Source organism: Aquarana catesbeiana, linkage group LG04 (genome assembly GCF_042186555.1).
Source record: "Aquarana catesbeiana isolate 2022-GZ linkage group LG04, ASM4218655v1, whole genome shotgun sequence".
NCBI lineage: Eukaryota > Metazoa > Chordata > Amphibia > Anura > Ranidae > Aquarana > Aquarana catesbeiana.
In genome coordinates, this window is record NC_133327.1 from 52,555,861 (window position 1) to 52,573,932 (window position 18,072).

General features: G+C 44.1%; 1 protein-coding gene across 2 annotated transcripts in view; it reads right to left on the reverse strand.

Moving 5' to 3' along the window:
- The window catches only part of LOC141139242 (uncharacterized), a 67,380-nt gene that overhangs the window by 17,697 nt on the left and 31,611 nt on the right, over window positions 1-18,072 (reverse strand). For both annotated transcript variants that reach the window (XM_073625180.1, XM_073625179.1), the window contains 3 exons: window positions 10,271-10,509; window positions 8,039-8,219; window positions 3,487-3,593 (listed from right to left, as the gene is read on the reverse strand). In XM_073625180.1, coding sequence (XP_073481281.1) covers window positions 3,487-3,593; window positions 8,039-8,219; window positions 10,271-10,509 — 527 coding nt within the window. The remainder of the gene's footprint in view (window positions 1-3,486; window positions 3,594-8,038; window positions 8,220-10,270; window positions 10,510-18,072) is intronic.

An 18,072-nucleotide genomic window follows, 5' to 3' on the forward strand; every position in this document is an offset into this window, starting at 1 on the left:
GATCTGGCGATCTCCCTTTAAGAATTCAGGTAGGAATCACAATTCTCAAAGTGAGTAATTGAACAACACAAACAGAACATTTTTCAACATACTTACCAGCCAGCCTGTGTAACAAAAAAATGCCCTGTCTAACAATTAACATTAACCACTTCAGCCCTGGAAGGATTACGGCTCTCATGACGAGGCCATTTTTTGCAATACGGAACTGCGTTACTTTAACTGACAATTGCGCGGTTGTTTGTCGTTGTACCCAAACAAAATTTATGTCCTTTTTTTCCCCACAAATGGAGCTTTCTTTTGGTGTAATTTGATCACCTCTGCGGTTTTTATTTTATGCACTATAAACAAAAAAAGACCAACAATTTTATAAAAAAATATTTTTTGCTTTCTGCTATAAAACATATCCAATAAAAAAATGTAAAAAAATCTAATTTCTTCATCAATTTAGGCCAATATGTATTCTGCTACATATTTTTGGTAAATATGGGATATTTTTATGGCATTTTTATTTTTACTAGTAATGGCAGTGATCAGCGATTTTTAGCGGGACTGCGACATTGCGGTGGACAAATTGAACACTTAAGTGACACTTTTTGGGGACCAGTGGCAGTGACACTAACACAGGGATCAGTGCTTAAAAAAATGCACTGTCACTGTACTAATGACACTGTCAGGGAAGGGGTTAATATCAGAGGCAATCAAAGGGTTGTGTGCTCCTAGGGAGTGATTTCTAACTGTGTGAGGGGTGGCTTAACTGGAGGAAAAGAGATCTGTGTTCCTGCTTAGCAGAAACACAAGAACTCTCTCTGACAGAACGGCGGTCTGCCTTGCTTACATAAGCAGATCGCCGTTCTGCCTCTCCTGTCAACTATCAGCGGGTCCCAACAGACATTGTGTCTGCTGGACCCGCTGATTGGGTCCCGCTGGTTCCAATTACAGCAGGAGCGGGTCGTCGGCCGTGCGCGCCCTAGACACAGGAAGAGACAACAATGTACAGGTACGTTGTTTCACGCAGCTGGGCCAACCTGCCACAGTAAATGTCTGGCGGACGGTCCAGAAGCAGTTAAAAAAAAAAAAAGAGAGAGAGAGTATAGTTGCACACATTTGCAAATATATGTGAAAGCCGCAGTGCATCCCCAAGGCTCCTCTCTATACTGCAGTCCTAACTTTATATTTGAGAATCTCCAAGTTGGAGTATATATATATAGCAGTGTACAGAGGAGCTGTGGCGAAGCACTGTGGCTTCCACATATATTTGTAAACGTGTGCAACTAAACCCTCTGTTTTTAACGTGAACTGTTAAGGTTCATGTGTTGTTATTCATGTGCACCTTACTGCAAAGGCTAGTTATAAATTGGGGTTGTTGCCATCTTTTTGTATAGCGAGTAAATCAACAACCAGCCCATGTACAGTCAATGCTTTCAAAAAGCTGGTATATAACAAATTGAGTGTTTCCACAACCTCAAAACAGTCCATTCAGAAATTAAAATGTCATTGAAATTCACGTGCGTTATATACAGAGTACAGAGTTTAGGGGTGCGTTACATACAGAGTGCAGAGTTTAGGGGTGCGCTACAGAGTTTAGGGGTGCGCTACATACAGAGTGCAGAGTTTAGTGGTGGGCTACATACAGAGTGCAGAGTTTAGTGGTGGGCTACATACAGAGTGCAGAGTTTAGTGGTGGGCTACATACAGAGTGCAGAGTTTAGTGGTGGGCTACATACAGAGTGCAGAGTTTAGGGGTGCGCTACATACAGAGTGCAGAGTTTAGGGGTGCGCTACATACAGAGTGCAGAGTTTAGGGGTGCGCTACATACAGAGTGCAGAGTTTAGGGGTGCGCTACATACAGAGTGCAGAGTTGAGGGGTGCGCTACATACAGAGTGCAGAGTTGAGGGGTGCGCTACATACAGAGTGCAGAGTTGAGGGGTGCGCTACATACAGAGTGCAGTGTTGAGGGGTGCGCTACATACAGAGTGCAGTGTTGAGGGGTGTGCTACATACAGAGTGCAGTGTTGAGGGGTGTGCTACATACAGAGTGCAGTGTTGAGGGGTGTGCTACATACAGAGTGCAGTGTTGAGGGGTGTGCTACATACAGAGTGCAGTGTTGAGGGGTGTGCTACATACAGAGTGCAGTGTTGAGGGGTGTGCTACATACAGAGTGCAGTGTTGAGGGGTGTGCTACATACAGAGTGCAGTGTTGAGGGGTGTGCTACATACAGAGTGCAGTGTTGAGGGGTGTGCTGCTTACGGAGTGCAGGGTTTATGGTGTGCTGTGATTTCCTTTCAATTACTGTTTGGCTATGGGACAGGAATTTAAAGCGGTAGTAAACCCGCTGACTTTTTTTTTTTTCTTTCCCTACACCTGTAAGGGAAAAGGCATAATGAGCTAGTATGCACCGCATACTAGCTCATTAGGAGATACTTACCTTAGAACGAGGTGCCAGCATCTCACCCGGTCCACGGCGAGGGAGCTGACATTTCCCCTCGGCGTGTCTTCCGGGTATCGCGGCTCCATCGCTGTGAGTGGCCGGAGCCACGATGTCGTCACTCCCGCCCATGCGCGCGGGAGACTTCTTTCCGGCAAGGTCCGGCATCTGCCGGTCTTTCAGCCGAGAATCCTCTGTGCGCATGCGCCGCTGCAGTCAGCGGCTCATTGCGAGGGGAATATCTCCTAAACCGTACATGTTTAGGAGATATTTTTTTTACCTACAGGTAAGCCTTATTATAGGCTTACCTGTAGGTAAAAGTTTAAAAAATAGGTATACAACCGCTTTAAGGAAAATCATTGCAATGGAACACAGATGATGAAAAAAGAATCTGATGGGAGTTAGAACCCTCCTTTGCTCTATCAAAATGAAAAAAACTTTTTGCCTATAGTTCTATTTTAACCTTTTCTTGTGATCAATAATTACCAATCTTCCAGAAGAGTCCACATGGAGGCACCTTTTTATTTAACAGATGCCTCTCCTGAATATGTATTTCCATTTTGGGGATGTTCTCTTTTACTGTTGTTCCCTTGACCTGACCACTGCTTAGAGCAATGCAGAAATCTCCAGAAAACCCCAATGACCATCAAGTGCGACCATCCACACTTCTCAATGAAAATGAGACAATCATACCCCCCACATGTGCTAAAATAGGTTGCTTGACCCTTTTGGACGGACATCCACTAACCTTATGAATGTACGTATACACGCACTACACTTTTTATGATAATTTCCATAGACGTACAACAGAACATAAAATCCTAAGAGAGATTCTTCTATTTTTTTATCTCTCTTTTTCACCTTTAATCCGCTCACCTAGAGCACCACCAGCTTATGGGGAAAAAATAATATACAAAAACACTACAGAATGTCTTCTGGGATCCTCTTATACGGCTCGGTGACACTGCCACCAAAAGTGGCCACTATGATATTCCACGCCTGGGCCATTCAAACATCAGACCATTGATCATGCATGTGACAAAGGACAATGTGTTACCTCACTAGTGTGACTGTCATACAGACGAATGTGGCGGTCTTTCCCAGCCGTGGCAAAAACACTACCGTCCATGCTGTAATCCATGGCATGGATCTCATTCTCAGGCTCTGTAATGATAAAACAGTAAAAAAAATGTTAAAAAAGGTTCAAAGTCAAAACACTTGACTATTATACCTACAGTATCTCACAAAAGTGAGTACACCCCTCACATTTTTGTAAATATTTTATCTTTTCATGTGACAAAACTGAAGAAATGACACTTTGCTACAATGTAAAGTAGTGAGTGTACAGCTTGTATAACAGTGTAAATTTGCTGTCCCCTCAAAATAACCCAACACACAGTCATTAATGTCTAAACTACTGGCAACAAAAGTGAGTACACCCCTAAGTGAAAATGTCCAAATTGGGCCCAATTAGCCATTTTCCCTTCCCGGTGTCATGTGACTCATTAGTGTTACAACATACTGGTCATCAGAAGTTCAACATGGCACCTCATGGCAAAAGAACTCTCTGAGGATCTGAAAAAATAATTGTTGCTCTACATAAAGATGGCCTAGGCTATAAGAAGATTGCCAAGACCCTGAATCTGAGCTGCAGCATGGTGGCCAAGACCATACAATGGTTTAACAGGACAGGTTCCATTCAAAACAGACCTCGCCATGGTTGACCAAAGAAGTTGAGTGCACATGCTCAGCGTCATATCCAGAGGTTGTCTTTGGAAAATAGACGTATGAGTGCTGCCAGCATTGCTGCAGAGGTTGAAGGGGTGGGGGTCAGCCTGTCAGTGCTCAGACCATACGCCGCACACTGCATCAAATTGGTCTGCATGGCTGTCATCCCAGAAGGAAGCCTCTTCTAAAGATGAGGCACAAGAAAGCCCGCAAACAGTTTGCTGAAGACAAGCAGATCAAGGACATGGATTACTATAACCATGTTCTGTGGTCTGATGATACCAAGATAAACTAATTTGGTTAAGATGGTGTCAAGAGTGTGTGGCGGCAACCAGGTGAGGAGTACAAAGACAAGTGTGTCTTGCCTACAGTCAAGCATGGTGGTGGGAGTGTCATGGTCTGGGGCTGCATTAGTGCTGCCGACACTGGGGAGCTACAGTTCATTGAGTGAACCATTAATGCCAACATGTACTGTGACATACTGAAGCAGAGCATGATCCCCTCCCATCGGAGACTGGGCTGCAGGGCAGTATTCCAACATAACAACCCCAAACACACCTCCAAGACGACCACTGCCTTGCTAAAGAAGCTGAGGGTAAAAGGTGATGGACTGGCCAAGCATGTCTCCAGACCTAAACCCTATTGAGCATCTGTGGGGCATCCTCAAATGGAAGGTAAAGGAGCGCAAGGTCTCTAACATCCACCAGCTCCGTGATGTCATCATGGAGGAGTGGAAGAGGACTCCAATGGCAACCTGTGAAGCTCTGGTGAACTCCATGGCTAAGAGGGTTAAAGCAGTGCTGGAAAATAATGGTGACCACACAAAATATTGACACTTTGGGCCCAATTTGGACATTTTCACTTAGGGGTATACTCACTTTTGTTGCCAGTGGTTTAGACATTAATGGCTGTGTGTTGAGTTATTTTGAGAGGACATCAAATTGACACTGTTATACAAGCTGTACACTCACTACTTTACATTGTAGCAAAGTGTCATTTCTTCAGTGTTGTCACATGAAAAGATATAAAAAATATTTACAAAAATGTGAGTGAGGGGCGTACTCACTTTTGTGAGATACTGTGTATATGTATGTGTGTAATTATATATATATATATATATATATATATATATATATATATATATATATATTCTTTTTTGTATGCTATCGCTTTGTAGATATAAGAAAAAAATACTCTTGTTCAACCATGTATCATATGCTTATGAGGTATGCTTTGTTTATATGCCAATTAAACAATTTCTCCTACCACGTGTCTTGTGCCTCACTGAAAGTCCCACAAACCCCTTACTTTTTTCTAATTTAGGGATGGAGGTGCATGTTACCATGCACCTCATTTAAAGTCCCAAAACCCCCTTTGCTTTCCATGTATGCAATCTCTGACTGTCCCATGTGCCATGGATGCAATCTCATACCACAAGCAGTCTTTATATAAATGTTATTTTAAATTTATTTTTACTTATAGAACTTGCCCAGAGAGTAGAGTGTTTTTTGATGGTTTTAATTTGAAAAGTACCTTGGTTTTCTTACCTTTTGGAAAATGTCCGCCACAGCCTTGGTCCATGCCTATCTCTGATCCTGCCTTCGGCGGCTGTGGGATCATGTGATCTCTGTGCAATCACATGATCACAATGTTAACAAAACTGTTATAAGTTAATTTCATTCATAACAGCTGTGTTTCCTATTGAGTGATGCTGTGGTTAGCTATCACATGGTACTTGGGCCAATCACAGCACCTTGTACCAAGTGATTAGCTGTAGCCAATCACAGATCACTAGTAATCACAGCTGTTATGACCCACTGGTGACATTTCAAAAGATTCCTGATCACCCCCTCCCCAGAGTAGTACAGTGTTAGGCCCCTTTCACACTTGTTGCGACTTGTCCTGCAACTTGGGACTGCAAAGTCGCATGACAAGTCGTACTCTATGATTTTCAATGAGGTCCATTCATATCTGTGCGACTTCAAATCGCAGTGACTTCAAAGTAGTCCCTGCACTACTTTGGTCTGATTTTGAGGCGACTTGAGGTCCCTAGACCTCAACATTACACAGGCATTGCTTCAAGTTGTGTCAAAAATCACATCAAAGTCGTGGCAAAATCACGTGACTTTCAGGTCGCACAAGTGTGAAAGGGGCCTTACTATATTGACACTGAACTACTCTAATGACAGTATGTAAAAAAAAAAAAAGAAAATGGTGTCCCTGCTCACTGACATAACAGTCATATGCTGTACTGCACAGGTGATAGTATGTGAAAAAAAAGGTATTTCATTTCTTCATTTTACAAAAAAAAAATTGACAAAAATTTGTAACTTCAAAAAACTTGCCATGCCTCTAACTAAATGCCTCAGACTGTCTACTTTCCAAAAAGGGGTCATTTGTACTGTCCTGGTGTTGTCGGGCCTGATGAAATGAGATAGGCAGTCAGTACATCAGGATTGGTGATGAGGTATGAGGGTTCTTAAAAAAGTTTCCACATTTTTTTTAACTCAAGTATAAAAAAGTGCAGAAACGTTTTGAAGACCCCTCATATATAGAAATTAGATAGGCCAGCAGTACATCAGAACTTATCAGAATTGATCAAGTTTCAAATATATATACGATAGTTTGTAGACTCTATAACACAGACCAATTAACTAGTTCCGGCCTTTTATTGTTTATATAATAAAAAATAAAAAACCCAGTGGTGATCAAATACCACCAAAAAAAAGCTCTATTTGTGTGAAAAAATTATATAAAATCCCTTCCAGAGCTCAGGTGGTTACTAAAGGAAATTAAAGTGAACCATCCACATGACGTCATGTATGACGAAACGGGCTGGGAGGAGTTACGCACATACGCTACTGCCCATGCGCGACCGGAGTTCGGCCATTTTGCTGATCAGCCCTGGATATGATGTGTATACTTGCCTTTTAATGCCGTTTTCATGTAAGTGCACTACGATTTCATTAAATGTGAAGCTTCTACAGTATTGTGCTATGTGGAGTTTTATGTCTTTCATGCACCACATATATTGAGTGTTATGGAGTGTCTCTGGAAGTTGCTTACTAGCTTGCTTGGGAGTTCACCATTGTATATACCATTTGTGGCCATCCCAGAGGACACATAGGACAAACAGGCTACTATTGAGTGGATTTGAAATCCAATTGAACGCTGTATCACCCCCTGAGTAAGGGTGGTCTCTGGTTTTCAGGTAAGCCTTCAACTGTTTTTGTGTGGATGGTGACACACTGGTGATTCTTCTGTTTCATACTTACCACACGGATCCTTTATCCTTAGTGGATTCCTGGGACTTTTTTTTGACTTTTGATTATTTTTGTTTGATTACATTTATATTGACTCATGCACTTTATATAGCAATGTTTGCAGTTTCATTTATTGAACTGCACCTTTAGCGCTGCACTTTTATATATGTTTTATGTGCCTGGTATCTGAGTACAGTGTACAGCTGCTTGTTTTTTATTCTGAGCACCTTTTCTTCTATTAACATATGCACGCAAGGTCCACTTTAATACACCTCTGCATAGCTTTCTTCTTTACTCTCTGCTGCAGGCCGATGGTATGGTGAGAAAAGGCTCTCCCATTTCTACATCTCACAACACAGTACCTGACCTGTTACCAGACCTGGGCAATTTGTGAGCACCAGAGAAGCTGGAATTGGCAGAGCATTTTTTGGGGAGACAGACTGTCATGTTAATGGTATGACCTGGCATCTCATGGTGTCTATCACCCAACAGAAGTCTTACTATGTTATCTCTTTATTCATAGCAGATTTTTATATTGTCATGTATGTGAATTTATATACCAGTCTATCCATACAATGATGGACCACGGCATCTCTCACAGAGGCAGGAGTACCGTACCTGTTAGAGTGAGAACATTTATCTGAGCCTGGAGGTCATAAAAGGAGACCAGGCCGTCCGCTCCGGCCCCCACCAGGATGTTGTTATTCTTAGGGTGGTAACTGAGCGCAGTGATGGCTTGCCTGGTGCGATGTCCAGAGAAGAGAGTTGAGACCAGGGAGCCGCTCTCTGTGTTCACGATCTGAAATAATCATTAGAATTAGCTTATGAAGTGCTGACACATTCCACAGACCTACTGATATACAGAAAAAAATCTCTGCATTTTTAGAAGCAGAGGTAAGCAATTGCAGCCTCCACATTTAAGTCATAAGAGTTTCCTGACGTCTGCCGTTTGCTTCTGTTACTCTAAACCACTCTGTCTTATGTACTGTTGTCCAGGTTCATCTATGTTCAAAACAGAGAACTATTTAAAGCTAAAGTTTAAACCTGCTTATGTTTTGGATGTCCTATTTTCCCTCTTCCCTTCATCAACATGAAGCACCCTGCTAGTGGGGAATAGGCAGATTTTGTTTTGCGGCTCTGCTGTAATCAGTGGAGCAGAGTGTAATTGCTTTAGGCCGCCCTGGGCTCTACAGGCTGCGAGTTTGATTGTTTTCCCCTGTTTTCTGAAGATTTCCAGAATATAGTGGGTGGAAAAGTCAGATAAGCAGCATGAATATGTATACTGCTCCAGCCAACCCCTTGGGAGGTGTGCCCAGATAGGGTAGTGCATAAATAAATTAGAGTACTAGAGAGCAGGGTTCTTTTCCAGGAGGAGAGGTTCCCAGCCAGAAGGGCTACCAGCCCTTCCTGGTCGCCCTACTGAAGGTTTTTGCCTGACTCATCAAGGTCCCAGCTGTGCTTAATCCTTTGGGAGCCAAAAGAGGGGTGCCACTGAGAATCTGGGATCTCTGCAGAAGAGCCCGCCTGCCTGAGTCTAAGGGAGGCACCTAAGCCCCAGGGACAGAGTACAGACCTGAGGGAGAAAGGATCTCAGTGACTGTTGCTAAGCCCTCGCTACACTCAGTTTAAGGCTTGCATGGCCTGGGACACCAGCTCTGTCCACTTCATGTCCTAACGCTTGGAGAACCATGTTGGAAGGTAATAAGTGCCCTCACATTCCTATTTAGTGTTCTGGAGTATCCCACAGCTCCCTAAACCCTATCCAAGTTATTCTACAATAAACCCCTAAACTGTTTTTTGAGGAGTGAAAGTTGCAGTTTGCCTGGCTTTTTCTGCTCTAGCAGGAAGAGAACCTGAGATGAATTAGCTGCCCTTTCAGGGGTGAGTGCTACAACATGCTAGGGAAATTGTTAAATAAAACCATCCCATTTTCATTACATACCTTATCATAGATCCAGTTATGTCATCCATAGGTCTTTGTGCTTCTCTGTGCGATGCAGGCAGATCATGGCTGGTAGGAGGGGCCGCCAGGGTACTGTACATAGCTTCCTGAAATTTCCCAGCACCCTACCTTATGAGGTACCAGTGACATTGCTATGGGGGTGACACACGCCAGAGGGGTGGCACTATCAAGTAGCACTGTGGCAGGCTGGGGGGGGGCACGCTGATGCGCCAGCCTGCTCAGTGCCCTACTGCCTGTCCTGCTGTCACTCCGCAGGTTACGAGGTGTTTACAGCACCAGGTGACACCAACCCTAGTGATGGCACTGCTCACTACTGCTCTCAAGAGCCCTAATGCAAGCAGTCGGCTGGCTCTTATGAGGGGTGGATGTCAGTCTAGAGGAGTGAATGTTCCTAGACAGGCTACATTTGCACATAGACCACCCTAGGTAACACCCACCTATGATGGTCTTCCATGATTGAACTAAAATCCAATGATCCAAGGGGCGGGCTGGGGAGGAAAGAGCTAGGTGGTGCTGGATGTCCTCCAGCCAGGAAATTATGCGGGCTTCATCTCACTTTGTTCAGCTTGTAATGCACAATGTGAGAAGCTCACAATGTGTAGTGAAAGCGCATAATTTCAGTACAGGAAAGAAGCCTGAATGGAAGGCAGGAGTTCATCTTGCTCTCTGTGTGGAAGCAGCAGTATCTATACAGCGGTCCACCACTCCCCTTGCTGAGCCATACCTATAGCTCTTTAGTCAGCAGGGGGCAGTACATTTTCTGATTGCAGAGCTCTAGCTGCAGCCTTACAACGCTTAATAAACATTACTATTGTTACTTCCTTAAAATGTTGTGATTTTTCTAATTTTCCTTTAAAAAACAAAGCTTGATGTGGACAATCCCTTACCTGAATGGCACCATTTCCAAATCCCACAGCCAGTTGTTTTCCACTAGGGGAGAAACGGAGGCTGTAGATACTGTGTGTGTCTTTGCTCAGTGGGATGCGGTGTCTTACAAAGAGCTCTCCATATCTCTCATCATCGTCAGAGCCCTCCTCTACGCTCTCTCCAGAGCTCTCCAAATCCTTGGATCTAAGAATGGCTTCCTCCAACCGTCGCCGAGACATGGCGGCTGAGATGATCCCAACTGCAAACCAAACCATTTTACAGATATGAGACAAAATGGACTGAACCAGGCTGCATAGGTGGTCTGTGATAACTTTGAAGTGGCACAAGATGACATCATGGAGAGAGCCTTTCATTCACTATAATGTATCCAATAGTCCAGCCATTCTCAACTAGGGTTCTGTGAAACTCTAGGGTTCCTCTAGAGCTGTGGTTCTCAACTCCTGTCCTCAGGGCCCACTAACAGGCCAGATTTGCAAGATAACTGAAATACATCACAGGTGATATCATTTGCTGCTCAGTGATTCCAGTATTCTAGTCTGCATCTCCCCAAGGTAATACATAAAACCTGGCCTGTTAGTGGGTCCCGAGGACAGGAGTTGAGAACCACTGACCTAGAGGTTGCTAGGGGTTCCTTTGTGTTGTGGCTAATTGACCTCCCATATGATGGTGCCTGCATCGTTCTGGGTCCAACACCACTTTGAAGGAGCAAGCTGCATGACATGACACCATCTATTTGACCATGATCTGCATGATCTATTTGACCATCTGTAAGGGTAGCATTTACCCACTACTGTAAGTGGAGCATTCTTCTCTGATCATCATTGTAAGGGGCATACTACAGACTTATTTATTTCTGATAAATACATTTTAGGTGGGGTTCTCCGAGACCGGAAAGTTATTTCAATTGTCCCTCTGAGGTAAAAAGGTTGTTAGGCACTGGATACATCTAATAGGTTCCAAACAACTGGCCACTGCCCCCACCCATTACTGGCATTTGCATCAAGGAGCACATCAAAGGGGTGAAGCATGTCAAACAAAACCAAAGAAAATTCCCAGCTCAACTCACCAGCCAGCCTGCAACCAACCAAATAATCCAAAGCACTCGCATATCAAAGTTTCCCCATAAAAGTCCATGGAAACAAAGATAATTTGTTCCGCATTGACTTCTATTGCATGCAATACCGCATGTGGCCAGAGGTGGGGGGGATGCCGGAAAGACTCGGAAATACTCTGAGACGGCTCGGCTGCATTCGGAAAGCTCAGAAAGGCTCGGAAACACTCGGCATCGGAGTGTTTACGAGTATTTCCAAGTGGCTCTGAACCATTCTGAGTATCACCGGCGCCCCCGCACCTCTGGCCAAATGCGGTACTGCACACCGCAGAGGCTTAAATCCTGCTTGTTTTGAGAGACAACATTTGCAAACCAAGTCTGGATTTAAAAGAAAAAATTGCTTGTATTGAGAAATGCTCGTTAACCACGTTACTTGCAATCCGAGGTTCCACTGTATTTGCAAAATTTTATAACAAACTGAGAAAAATTTGTTTTTTTTCCAAAATGTTCAGTCTTTTTTCTTTTTTTTTAGCAAAAAATAAAAACTCAGTGGTGGTTACCACCAAAAGAAAGCTTTATTTGTGTGAAAAAAAAAATTATAAAAATTTCATATGGGTACAGTGTTGCATGACTGAGCAATTGTTATTCAAAGTGCCACATCGCTGAAAGCTGAAAATTGGCCTGGGCAGGACGGGGTGAAATTGCCCCATATTTAATCAGTTAAAGTGCAGGTAAACTGGTACTAAATAGGGAGTATAGTCCTGCATACTAAAAACAAGCTCTTCCAAATGAAGCTACAAGTCTCCAAGTCTGAGGGGCTGGTACTCATTGTGTCCTGAATACTGTGTCCTAGATCCTTAGATGAGCTCTCTGCAAAAATTCTGGAAGCTAGGCCAGAGCTCCACCAACCAAAACAAAAGCTAGGACCCCAAAAAGGATTCTTGCAGACTGCAGGTGTCTCCCAGGGATGCCACAGGCCTCAGGCTGGATCTTACTCTCCCAGGAACAAAAGACCTCTGCTCTAGGTTCCAGCCTATTTATACCCCTCTCAGCCCCCTGCTGGTCACACACTCCACTAACCAGGGATTGACTGAAGAGGCACTTCAATGCAGGCATGGAGCTGTGTTCTTCCATATATCCCATACCTCAATGGGATGTAGGAAAAAGTAAGTGAGCCTGCACCAGCAAAACCCAGAGCAGACACTATTAACCACTTGCTTACTGGGCACTTTAACCCCCCCTCCTGCCCAGACCAATTTTCAGCTTTCAGTGCTCTCACTCTTTGAATGACAATTGCGTGGTAACACTGTATCCAAATGAAATTTTTATAATTTTTTCCCCACAAATAGAGCTTTCTTTTGGTGGTATTTGATCACCTCTGGGTTTTTTATTTTTTGTTAAATTTTGAAAACAAAACAGATTTATTTTTTGTTATAAAATTTTGCAAACAGGTAATTTTTCTCCTTCATTGATGTACGCTGATAAGGCGGCACTGATAGGCGGAACTGGTGGGCACTGAGACGGCACTGAGAGGTGGTACTGGTGGGCACTGAGGGGTGGCACAGTTGGGTGGCAATGAAGGGCATTGATAGGTGGCACTGAAGGCACTGCTGGGTGGCACTGATGGGTGGCAGTAATGGGCACTGGTAGGTGACACTGATAGGCAGCACTGCTAGATGGCACTAATTGGCATCACTGGTGGGCATTGATAGGTGGTACTCTTGGGCATTGATATGTGGTACTGATTGGTGGCACTGATTCACTGGTGGGCACCGATTGATGGCACTGTGGGCACAGACAGGCGGTACTGGTTGGCACAGATGAGGCGGCTGTGCCTCTTCCTCTGCAGGACCAATGAGGAGAAAAAAAAAAAAAAAAAAGATTACCGAGTTTCTGTTTACATCACATGATCAGCTCTCATTGGCTGACAGCTGATCACATGGTAAGGGGCCAGGATCGGCCCATTACTCCGGTCTGTGATCACCCGAGTCTCAATGACTCGGTGATCACAGGGCACGCAGGGAGCGTGCAAAGGGGAGGACGTCTGTTGACGGCCTCCTGGCAATGTAGGTCCACGCTGTTGCCGTCATTCGGCTATAGCACGGATGTGAAGAGGTTAAGCAATTATCGCTCTCCCTGGCTACAGAGAAGCCAAAAACTAAATTTAACACTAGTAGCCTACTATGGCGCTACATGTACGTGAGGAATTCTTCTCTGACCATCAATGTAAGGGGCATACTACCCACTTACACCCAATAAATTAATTTTAGCTAGGGTTCCCCAAGACCTGAAAGTTATTCAGTGGTTCCTCTGGAGTAGAAAAAGTTGTTAGGCACTGGGTACATCTAAGATGTTCCTTGATTGGGGTACCTATTCCCTCGCTCACTTATTTTCCTCATTAGAAACCCTAGGGTTGCTAGGGAGTTGTGGCTAAGTGACCAAATCAATCAGCATAGGTGGTCTGTGATAACTCCACTGTGGCACAAGATGCCATCAAGGGGCGAGAACCCACAGCTGAACTTTCCCTTCACTATACAATATATACTATATACTTTACTACATAGCCAATAGGCCAGCCATCCTCAACCAAGGTTCTGAGGAACACTAGGGATCGTCCAGAGATTGCTAAAGGGTCTATTGAGTTGTGGCTGATTGACCTCCCATATGATGGCACCTGCATAGTTCAGGGTCCAATGCTACTTGGCTGAGCCAGCTACATGACACCAATGATCTATTTGTGTAAGGCTAGCATTTTGACCACTACTGTAACTGGGACATTATTCTCTGACCACTAATGTAAGGGGCATACTACTCAATAAATTTGGTTTAGCCTAATTTCAGTAGTTCCTCTGGGGTATAAAGGCTGCTAGGCACTAGGTACATCTAAAGGGTTCCCTGAATGGGGTACCTATGCCCTCACCCACTTCCCTTACTCATTGGAGGGGCCAAGAATAGTGGCATAGCCGGTCAGAAAGTACTGTATGCATGCTGCCAGGTATCCCCTCCAACTGGTGACAGCAAATCAGAAGGAAAGTCTGGAAAGAGGCTGCACAAGATATGATAAAAGTGTGTATAAGGGCGCTCTGAGTAACAGACCAAGCAGATATCAGTCTGTGTAGAAATAGAAGAGGATCTTCGTGCACTTCCGGCAGCACTTGAAGAGAGAAGCAAACTCTGGAAGTAAAATGAAAAGAAAAATAGGCACTTCTAAGTGCAGAAGTAAAACTTTATATTTCCCAAAAGGGTTAAAAAAACTTACAAAAGGGTGGATGGGTAGGAGCACATCATATAAGTAATATGGCAGGTGGTCCGGCATTCTGGTAGTCCCAAGGAGTCTCAGGGATGTCTGGAGGTGTAATTCTAAGGTAGCATATTCTGAAGTGGATGGAGGCCACAACTCTTCTGGATACTGGGAAGACAGCAAACTGGAAGTGATGTCATGAAACTGAGACGCTGTCTTCCCAGTATCCAGGAGAGTTATGGCCTCCATCTGCCGGCCACTTCAGAATATGCTACCTTAGAATTACACCTCCGGATATCCCTGAGACTCCTTGGGACTACCAGAATGTCAGACCACCTGCCATATTACTTATATGATGTGCTCCTACCAATCCACCCTTTTGTAAGTGTTTTTAACCCTTTTGGGAAATATAAAGTTTTACTTCTGCACTTAGAGGCGCTTTTTCTTTCTTTTCATTTCGCTGCTCAAGATATGAGATGTGAGTGACATTTGCAAGATCTGCAAGGTTATTTTTTTTTAGGGATTGGGTGGCTCCATAATAAAATATTGCACAAGGCTCTAACTTACTGCATAGGCTAGACGTGAATAGACCTGTCGGTTGGTGACAACCGTGACTTGGCTGAAAAGCATTGCAAAGATGCCAGGTCTCATTTTGCAATCCAACGCAATTACAAAGACCTGACAAGGGATACTTGTCTCATGCCACACAGGAAGGGGAAAAAGGAAATAGCAGTTGAAAGTATATCTAAACCCGAGAAAAATATATTCCAGTTTACTAGATACAGTGGCTGCTTCAGTTTTCTGTTTTTAGTTTTTTTTTTTTGATCCTGCCAGTAACACACATCCTGTCCTAGGGTGAAAACAATCACTCATTGTACTGTACCTTTGGAGAAGCAGCACTGTCATCCTAGGACAGGCTTACAAAACACCCCCCACCCACCTTCATCTCCATAATATAGCATGGAGGTGTTCTGTAGTCTTCAAGTCTTCAGAGAAAGCTGTGAACAATGTAACTGATAAAAGAGCAGCACAGGCAGAGAGTACAGGAGGTTAACAGCTCTCCATATTTCTGATAAGACCGGCATATACAGTATGTGGCAGTATGGCGGTGGGCTTTAATGCCATGTTGCCACATATAGGCGTACAGCCCGTGGCACTGTTCTGTGTTGGGAGTGTGCTCACCCAGTACTGTGACTAAGGTGTCACCAACAGGTCACTGTTTATGATAAGTAGCATTTTCCAGTTTAGAGCTGTCAAACCCCGGTGGCTCTGGTCAGGGTAAGAAATAGGTTGAACCCATTTTATGCTTGCTCTGCTAAGGTGGAGGGCAGGGAAAACAAGATGGGTCTAATAAACTCCTAATGTCTCAATTAACCTTTGATGTCTCAATAAATCCCTGATGTCTCAAACCCCGGTGGCTCTGGCCAGGGTAAGAAGCAGGTCAAGCCCATTTTATGCTTGCTCTGCTAGGGTGGAGGGCAGGAAAAACATTGGGGTCAAATAAATCCCTAATGTCTCAATAAACCTCTGATGTCTCAATAAACACCCTGATGTCTCAATAAACACCCTGATGTCTCAATAAACACCCTGATGTCTCAATAAACACCCTGATGTCTCAATAAACACCCTGATGTCTCAATAAACACCCTGATGTCTCAATAAACACCCTGATGTCTCAATAAACACCCTGATGTCTCAATAAACACCCTGATGTCTCAAATCCCAGTGGATCTGGCCAGGGTAAGAAGCAGGTCGAGCCCATTTTATGCTTGCTATGCTAGTGTGAAGGGCAGGGAAAACAATAAACCCCTGATCTCTCAATAAAGAGAACCTATCACTTCCACAATACTATCACAATGGGGTTTGTCCGCCCTTTTTTGATAGCAAAAAATTTTAGTGAACAAAAAAATGTTAAAAAGTGTTTTAAATAATCTATAATATATAGCGGGGAGGGGAAAAGGACCCGCCATGTCCACCCCCCCCCCCCCATATATTATCGCACATACACACACTCAGGATACGTGTTCAGATGTAAACAGTGATCAGGTAACATATATTAGTTATTGCTGCCTATGTCGCAATGAGAGGAATCATTTTAGGGTAAACGTTAAACCAAAGCACTCAAGTATGTATTCTTCACTTGAAAAGTCCTTCTATTGCTTCACAACCTCTTCCAATGCAGCCACCTCCTCTTGCTCACTCCTGAGGACTGCGAGTGCACGTTGGTCTGTGAGTACCTGTGCATTATCTTGTTAAGTACCTGTGTATTGTCTTGTTGAGTATAATGCCCTGTACACACGATCAATCATTCAAACAACAAAATCCATGGATTTTTTCCGACGGATGTTGGCTCAAACTTGTCTTGCATACACACAGTCGCACAAAGTTGTAGGAAAATCCAATCGTTCTGAACGCGGTGACGTAAAACACGTACGTCGGGACTATAAACGGGGCAGTAGCCAATAGCTTTAGTCTCTTAATTTATTCTGAGCATGCGTGGCACTTTGTGCACACACGATCGGAATTTAACAGATCAGATTTTGTTGTCGGAAAATTTTATAGCCTGCTCTCAAACTTTGTGCGTCAGAAATTCTGACAGAAAAAGTCAGATGGAACCCACACACGATCGGAATTTCCGACAACACAATCCAATTGCACTTTTTCCGTCCGAAAACCCGACCGTGTGTACAGGGCATTAGTGTCAGTAAGCTAGTTGTTAGGTTGTCTTGTTGAGTATTAGTGGCAAAAAGCTAGTGGTTAGGTAATTTGGACAGGGTATAATCTCCAATCCTCGTTAAATTAGTAGGTACGATACCCGGTGGGTGTGGATGCGACTCTGTGTACATCTTGTGGCATGTATGCGTTCCTTGATCATCCGATCGAGGGCGAATACTGCTGTGCAAAATGTAAGCACATTGTTTCCCTGGAAGCCCATTTTCTAAAACTCGGGAAGCAACTGTCAGCACTGAGAAGACTCTCCATACTAAAGGAAAGTCAGGAACGTACACAGCAGGTACCAGCGCAGAGGTCGGTGGAGACAAGGAGGTGCAGGCACTAGGAAGGAGTAGATGGGTGACAGTCAGGAAGAGTAGAGGGGGAAGTGCCAGGGAGGCTGAGATGGAGTACCTTAAAGAATGATTTTAGGGACTTGGGAGCTAAATTGAGGAAAACAACCTCCAAAGTAGTATTCTCAGGAACACTACCGGTACATCGAGCCACACCAGAAAGGCAGAGGGAGATTAGGGAAGTAAACAAGTGGCTGAGGAGCTGGTGTAGTAAGGAGGGGTTTGGGTTCCTGGAGGACTGGGCCGACTTCTCAGTCGATTACCAGTACTATAGAAGGGACGGACTGCACCTAAATGAGGAGGGTGCAGATCAGCTGGGAGTAAAGATGGGCAAAAAGTTAGAGGGGTTTTTAAACTAGGTGACGGGGGAGGGCCCAAAAGGTAGAGATAGTCAGCGCAGAACATATTCCAGAGGGTAGTATTGGTGGCATTAGTGGTAGGTTG